General features: G+C 42.6%; 1 protein-coding gene across 1 annotated transcript in view; it reads right to left on the reverse strand.

The window, feature by feature from the left end:
* Positions 1-8598, reverse strand: part of GUK1 (guanylate kinase 1) — a 37587-nt gene extending 28989 nt beyond the window's left edge. Inside the window, exon 1 of the mRNA XM_067470396.1 lies at positions 8456-8598. Coding sequence (XP_067326497.1) covers positions 8456-8492 — 37 coding nt within the window. The 5' untranslated portion in view covers positions 8493-8598. The remainder of the gene's footprint in view (positions 1-8455) is intronic.
* Between the last annotated feature and the right edge of the window lie 120 nt (positions 8599-8718).

Here is an 8718-nt window from a genome sequence, read left to right on the forward strand (position 1 = left end):
CCAAACTTGGCACACAGTTCTCCCATGACCAACAGAACATACTGGAAGGGTTTGTTGGGCAGTGTCCTTTGGTTTTGGAGTTGTAGTTCACCTACATCCAGAGATCACTGTGGACTCAAACAATGATGGGTCTGGACCAAACTCTACACGAATACTCAATATGCCCAAATGTTAACTCTGGTGGAGTTTGGGGAAAATAGAATCTCGACATTTGGGAGTTGTAGTTGCTGGGATTTATAGTTCACCTACAATCAAAGAGCATTCTGAACCCCACCAATGATGGAATTGGGCCAAACCTCACACACAGAACCCCTATGTGGGCCACAGCAACGCGTGGCAGGGGACGGCGAGTAGCAGATAAAGAGCTATCAAAGAGCATAGATGCTCTCCCCAAGAGCAGAGTTTATCCATTCCCATGAAGAACCAATATGATGACAAATGGATGGATTGGGGTGGCACCCACATTCGTGGCAGGCGTAAGGTTGCTTTACTCACCGTGACCAAAGCTTAAAAGGCTATTTCTCTCCAGGTCACATGGGCAGCTGAAAAGGGAGCACGGGTTTGTGTAATTTGCTTTGGACAACTTGCTTGACGGGTAGTTTGCTTACGAAGCAATCCCTTCTCCTTGGCTGCTGGGCATGCAGAGTTTGATAAACCAGGGATTACAAGTTAAACAGGATGGTTGTTTGTCTTTTCAACACCTTCCTCTTTTCACAAACCATTCAGTACTGAATATCACATCCCTCATGTCAAAGGATGCATCTACACTGCAGAATTAATGCAGTTTGACACCACTTGAACTGCCACATGGCTCAATGCTTTGGAATCAGGGAAGTTGTAGTTTTCTAAGACCTGAGGGAAGGGAGGGAGGGAGGGAGAAGGAAAGAAAGACAAAAGGGAAGGAAGGAAGGAAGGAAGGAAGGAAGGAAGGAAGGAAGGAAGGAAGGAAGGAAGGAAGGAGAGCAGGAGGGAAAGAGGAAAGAGGGAAGGAAGGATGAAAGGGTGGAAGGGAAGGATGGAAGGAGAAAGAGGGAGAGAGGGAGGAAAGAGGGAAGGAAGGATGAAAAGGAGGAAGGGAAGGATGGAAGGAGAAAGCGGGAGAAAGGGAGGAAAGAGGGAAGGAAGGATGAAAAGGAGGAAGGGAAGGATGGAAGGAGAAAGAGGGCGAGGGAAGGAGTGAGGGAAAGAGGGAAGAAAGGAAAGACAAAAGGGAAGGAAGGATGAAATGGTGGAAGGGAGGGAGGAAGGAAAAGGAAAGGATGGAAGGACAAAAGGGTGGCAGGGAATGGAGGGAGGGAGAAAGAGGGGAGGGAGGGAGGAGAAGGAAAGACAAAAGGAAGGGAGGGAGGGAAGGAAGGATGAAAGGGAGGAAGGGAAGGATGGAAGGAGAAAGAGGGAGAGAGGGAAGGAGGGAGGGAAAGAGGGAAGAAAGGAAAGACAAAAGGGTGGAAGGGAGGGAGGGAGGGAAAAGAAAGGATGGAAGGACTAAAGGGTGGTAGGGAATGGAGGGAGGGAGAAAGAGGGAAGGGAGGGAGGGAGGAGAAGGAAGGAAGGAAAGACAAAGGGGAAGGAAGGAGAAAGAGGGAGAGCGAGAGGGAGAGAGGAAATAGGTAAGGAAGGATGAAAGGGTGGAAGGGAAGGATGGAGGGAGAAAGAGGGAGAGAGGGAGGAAAGAGAGAAGGAAGGACGAAAGGGTGGAAGGGAAGGATGAAAGGAGAAAGAGGGGGAGAGGGAAGAAAGGAAAGACAAAAGGGAAGGAAGGATGAATTGGTGGAACTACAAGAGAGGAGATTCCATCTGAACATTAGGAAGAACTTCCTGACTGTGAGAGCCGTTCAGCAGTGGAACTCTCTGCCCCGGAGTGTGGTGGAGGCTCCTTCTTTGGAAGCTTTTAAACAGAGGCTCGATGGCCATCTGTCAGGGGTGATTTGAATGCAATATTCCTGCTTCTTGGCAGGGGGTTGGACTGGATGGCCCATGAGGTCTCTTCCAACTCTTTGATTCTATGATTCTATGATTCTAAGGGAGGGAGGGAGGAAAAAGAAAGGATGAAAGGACAAAAGGGTGATAGGGAAGGGAGGAGAAGGAAGGAAAGACAAAAGGGAAGGAAGGAAGGAGAAAGAGGGAGAGTGGGAGGGAGAGAGGAAAGAAAGAAAGAAGGAAGTATGAAAGGATGGTCTTTCCCTGCCAAAAAAGGAATGGGGATTCACTAAACAACTCCCAAGATTATATTGCATTCAGCCATGGCAGTTCAAGTTGTGTCAAACTGCATTAATTCTACAGTGTAGATCAGCGTTTCTCAACCTGGGGGTTAGGACACCTGGAGGGGTCGCGAGGGGGTGTCAGAGGGGTCACCATAGACCATAAGGAAACACAGTATTTTCTGTTGGTCATAGGGGTTCTGTGTGGGAAGTTTGGCCCAGAATGCTCTTTGCAATCAGAATGCTCTTTGATTGTAGGTTAACTATAAATCCCAGCAACTACAAGTCCCAAGTGTCAAGGTCTCTTTCCCCCAAACTCCACCAGTTTTCAAATGTGGGCATATTGAGGATTTGTGCCACGTTTGGTCCAGATCCATCATTGTTTGAGTCCACAGTGCTCTCTGGATGTAGGTGAGCAATAACTCCAAAACTCAAGGTCAATATCCACCAAACCCTTCCAGTATTTTCTGTAAATTTGGGCATATTGGGCATTTGTGCCAAATTTGGAACAGTGAATGAAAACACATCCTGCATTTCAGAGATTTATATTATGATTCATAACAGTAGCAAACTTACAGTTATGAAGTAGCAACAAAAATAATGTTATGGTTGGGGTCACCACAACAGGAGGAACTGTATTAAGTGGTTGGGGCATTAGGAAGGTTGAGAACTCTGTGGTTACACACTGGTGTGGCACTAGTGGATGTGCAATAGTGATTAGAATGTGGAAGGATTAGTACTTGTTTTGTAATGTGTATATATATATATGTGTGTGATTGGGGACGGCATTTAATTTCTTTGTACGTTGCACAATAACAATAAAGTTATTCTACTCTATTTTTAAATAACTGAATAGCCATCTGCCAGGAGGGCTTTGATTGGATCTTTCTGTATGACAGAAGAGGGTGAGACTGGATCCAGGCTCTTTATGGTCTCTCCCAACTATGATTCATATTTATGTCCCGCACACCTGCTCTCGAATTATGCACAAGGTCAAGTTATGCATGGATATGTATACACGGTACAATGTACAATGACAATAAACGTGTGTGTGTGGGTATATATAGAGAGCTGAACCCTAAGGGTTTGCCTAAAACAGTGCAACTACCAGCCGGAAGTTCAGCGTTTCCCTGGGGGGGTTGAGAGGGGGGGTCAGAGGGGTCACCAAAGACCATCAGAAAACACAGTATTTTCTGTTGGTCATGGAGGTTCTGTGTGGGAAATTTGGCCCAATTCTATCATTGGTGGGATTCAGAATGCTCTTTGATTGTAGCTGAACTATACATCTCAGTAACTACAATTCCCAAATGTGAAGGTCTATTTTCCCCAAACTCCACCAGTGTTCACATTTGGGCATATTGAGAACTTGTGCCAAATTTGGTCCAGATCCATCATTGTTTGAATCCACAGTGCTCTCTGTTTGTAGGTAAACTACAATTCCAAAACCCAAGGTCAATGCCCACCAAACCCTTCCATTATTTTCTGTTGGTCATGGGAGTTCTGTGTGCCAAGTTTGGTTCAATTCCATCGTTGGAGAAGTTCAGAATGTGCTTTGATTGTAGGTGAACTATAAATCCCAGCAAGTACTACTCCCAAATGACAAAATCAATCCCCACCAACCTCACCAGTATTCAAATTTTGGCATATTAGGTATTTGTGCCAAATTTGGTCGAGTGAAGGAATTCATCTTGCATATCAGTAAGAACTGACCACGGAACAACAGACTGGTTCAAGATTGGGAAAGGCGTCCGGAAAGGCTGCATCCTCTCACCCAACCTTTTTAACTTGTATGCAGAACACATCATGCGAGGATGTGCGGGGCTTGAAGAATGCAAAGCTGGGGTGAAAATTGCTGGAAGAAACATTAACAACCTCAGATATGCAGATGACACCACTCTGATGGCCGAAAGCGAGGAGGAGCTGAGGAGCCTTCTAATCAAGGTGAAAGAAGAAAGTGCAAAAGCCGGGTTGCAGCTAAACGTCAAAAAAACCAAGATTATGGCAACAAGAATGATTGACAACTGGAAAATAGAGGGAGAAAATGTGGAGGCCGTGACAGACTTTGCATTTCTAGGCGCAAAGATGAGTGCAGATGCAGACTGTGGCCAGGAAATCAGAAGACGCTTCCTTCTTGGGAGGAGAGCAATGTCCAGTCTCGATAAAATAGTAAAGAGTAGAGACATCAGACTGGCAACAAAGATCCATTGCCTAGTCAAAGCCATGGTCTTCCCTGTAGTCACCTACGGATGTGAGAGCTGGACCTTCAGGAAGGCTGAGCGAAGGAAGATCGATGCTTTTGAGCTGTGGTGCTGGAGGAAAGTGCTGAGAGTGCCTTGGACTGCGAGAAGATCCAACCAGTCCATCCTCCAGGAAATAAAGCCCGACTGCTCACTGGAGGGAAGGAGACTAGAGACAAAGTTGAAGTACTTTGGCCACATCATGAGGAGACAGGAAAGCCTAGAGAAGACAATGATGCTGGGGAAAGTGGAAGGTAAAAGGAAGAGGGGCCGACCAAGGGCAAGATGGCTGGATGGCATCCTTGAAATGACTGGACTGACCTTGAAGGAGCTGGGGGTGGTGACGGCCAACAGGGAGCTCTGGCGTGGGCTGGTCCATGAGGTCACGAAGAGTCGGAGACGACTGAACGAATGAACAACAACATCAGATATTTACATGACGATGAAGAAGCAATGAAAATAATGTTATGGTTGAGGGTCAGCACAACATGAGGAACTGTATCAAGGGGTCATAGCATTAAGGGGGTTGAGAAACACTGTTGTAGTTTTACAATTCAAATGAAAAGTGGCAGTTCAAGAGCAACTTTCGAACTTGTATAAAATTGAAGTTAAGATGCAGCGGCTTGGTCTTCAGACTGAAGTGCCTCCTGATGGCAAGCAGCCAAGGCTCGAGGAAGCAATTAATTCCACTTTCCAGAGCCTGCCCATGCTTATAATCAATGGAACTAGTTACTACAAGAGCTCGGCATGTGAATTTCCCCGTGGAAGCCAGCAGTAATTGAGTCTTTCCTGCTTCGGTTGTCTTCATACAATGCTCAATGGGGAATTATATGAAAATAGAAGTCACCCTGCTCAAAACACGAGACAACGCATGAGTTATAATCACTGGCACTACACATAAGATACTCCAGCAGTTAAATCTGGCACTGTTATTCGAGTCTTTTAAACGCTGTACAGATTTTTGAAACTAAGGATTTGAAGAGTAATGTGTTCCAAAGACAAATTCATTTAAACTATACAACTAGCTTCGAAATGACAAGTGGTGGAAAGGTAACATTTTGGTGCCGCTGCTTTCTCTTTATTATCATTATTATTTATCCTCAGGGTATATAGTTTATTGTGACAGGTAGTTGCTAAGAGTGCATACTAATCTTGCAAAACAGCAACCGCAAAGCAAGCACGCCCTTTAAGCAATTTCATTTTCACCGCCCCCGCTCTATTAAGCATCCCCAAAGCATTTAAATCAGGCATGAGTAAAACTTGGGCTCTCCAGGTGTTTTGGACTCCAACTCCCACAATTCCTAACAGCCTACTGGTTGGGAGTTGAAGTCCAAAAAACCTGGAGGGCCCAAGTTTCCCCATGCTTGGTCCAGATCATGGGAAGTCACACTCCCACTCATTTAAGTTTTGGCCAGACGTCACCTGGAATAGAGGATGCTTGCCATAGATGCAGGGGAAAGGTCAGGAGAGAATGCCTCTAGAACATGGCCATATAGCCCGAAAAAACCCACAACAACCCAATAACCCTCTGTCTGATTCTGCACAAATTAGAACGTGTCTAAAGAAATACATATTAAAATACACAAAACAGAGATTAAACACGGACAGTAATAGAGACAAGCGCAGGACAGTTAAAATAGTGTCAAATTGCATTAATTTTATATAGATGCAAATATAGATGGTTTTAAAGTGTTTGTGAATTTTCAATGCTGTTTGTCTTTAATTCTATTTTAAAGTTTGCATTTAAAAATATATTTTAAATTGTACAGAAATGCTTTTATGTCAAGCTGCTTTGAGTCCCCTTTGGAGAGATAAAGCAGAGTATAAATAAATATAATAATAATAATAATAATGTACTCTTAATTTTAATATCTTAATTCATAATGCACCATGAATACAAGGGGGCTATATCTACACTGTAAAATTAATGCAGTTTGACCCCACTTTAACTGCTGTTGCTCAATGCTATGGAATTAATGGCAAAAAAGAGGCTAAAGACCTTGTGACACTTCAACTTCCATGATTCCTCAGCATCGATTTAATTTCGTATTTGTATTTATTTATTTATATCCCGCTTTTATCTCTCCATACGGAGATTCAAAGCGGCTCACAATCAAAAATAGTACAACAATATATAATGAAATATACTGTTTTATTATTGTGGATTTATTAGTAGTATTATATGGCATTACATTACAATATTAGAAATATATAATACCATATAATAATAATATAATAATGACGAATATATTAAATATAATACTACTGGTAATATATAATGAAATATACTGTTTTATTATTGTGGATTTGTGTGTATATTTCATTATATATTACCAGTAGTGTTATGTTTAATATATTAGCCATATTATTATATATGATATTGTATTATTAGTATTATATGGTATTACATTACAATATTAGAAATATTACATGTATACATATTATATTATTAACATAGCACAAGGTTAGTATTGCATATTATTACATTGTACTGCAATATTATTTATAAAGTTATATAATACTAGCCTTCTCCTGCCACGTGTTGCTGTGGCCCAGTCTGAAAAATAAAGTAATGAAAAAAGTGTAGGTTTCTAATATATATAATTATGCTTGTGGGTAAACAGTATTTCTTGCTGTTTCTTTGTCAGTGTTGATGTGGAGAGTGTCTGGTTTGCCTACTCTGGAAAATGCAACATATTATTGTCCTTATTTAGGGGTCCTTTTCAAATGTGTGATACTATATCTGTGTGTGTGTGAATCATATATATCTCTCTATATCTATGGCTGGATGGCTCTCTGTCAGGAGGGTTTTGATTACATTTTCTTGTCCTGGTGAAGGGAGTTGGACTGGATGGTCTTAAGTATTTTCTGTTGGTCATGGGGGTTCTGTGTGGGAAATTTGCCCCAAATCTGTCATTTCTGGGGATCAAAATGCTCTTTGATTGTAGGTGAACTATAAAACCCAGTAACTACAACTCCCAAATGTCAAGGTCTATTTCCCCCAAACTCAATCTGTGTTCATATTTGGGCATATGGAATATTCGTGCCAAGTTTGGTCCAGATCCATCATTATTTGAGTCCACAGTGGTCTCTGGATATAGGCGAACTACAACTCCCAAACTCAAGGTCAATGCCCACCAAACCCTTCTAGTGTTTTCCGTTGGTCATGGGAGTCCTGTGTGTCACCTTTGGTTCAATTCCATCATTGGTGGAGTTCAGAATGCTCTTTGATTGTAAGTGAACTATAAATCCCAGCAGCTACAACTCCCAAATGACAAAATCATAATTTTTTGAGTGATGGTCACTCCTTGTGTTGTGAGACGTTTTGTTGCTAAATTTGGTGTGATTTCGTTCATTGGTTCTTTTGTTTTTAAGGAACTCATTATGCGCAGAGCATTTATATAGATATAGATATATATATATATATATATATATATATATATATACACACACACATATAGATATAGATTACCAGTATATGACCCTCCTAGTATTATATAATCTATTGCATTACATCATAAGTTGTAGTAGATATAATATATATAATATAATTAATATTATATAATATATATTAGTATTATTACATTAGTATTATTAATCAATTAATTAAGCAATATATGCACCCATCTCCTACTGTTAGGTATTTCTTGCAAATTAGTATTTTGAAACTGCATCTACTTTGGCTGCAGATCTTGCACTGAGCAAGGGGTCGGACTAGATGACCTTCGGGGGTCTCTTTTTTCCAAGACCATCATTCCTTTGAGATATTGGCAGAAGAGCCCAAACCAAAGGGTAAGATGATTATAAGGAAACAAAACAGAGAGGAATGTGTTGTTTAAAATTGACACCAAGAAGGATAGGAGCCTTTGGAGTGGGAGAGAAATAATGGCAGGCAAGCGTAGACTAGGACTGCAAGGCGGAACCAAAGTTGAAGGGTGAGGTTGCAGAGGGGGCGCCTTTCAGTGAAACACCTCTGGTCTAACGGGGGACCGGAAATGAGTGCACTCAATCCCTTACCTGAGAACGCTCGGCACAGAAAGCGTCGCCAGCGCATGGAAGGAAGGAGCCGGGGAGAGAAGCTTCCCGGAATGGCAGCGCGGCGGGACGGAACGGGATTTGAGGGGCGCCGCTAAGGAAGCCCCGCCCCTCAGACCGGGGCTTTGTCGACGTCATCGCCGCGCCGTCCTTTTCCCTCTCTCTCGTCGCGGAGTGATGACGTTGGGAAATGCCCTTGAAGGAGAAAAGGAGGAGTTGTGGGCGGGGCTACGAGAAGGAGGACT

This window comes from Anolis sagrei, chromosome 6 (assembly GCF_037176765.1).
Source record: "Anolis sagrei isolate rAnoSag1 chromosome 6, rAnoSag1.mat, whole genome shotgun sequence".
In the NCBI taxonomy this organism is placed as follows: Eukaryota; Metazoa; Chordata; class Lepidosauria; order Squamata; family Dactyloidae; genus Anolis; species Anolis sagrei.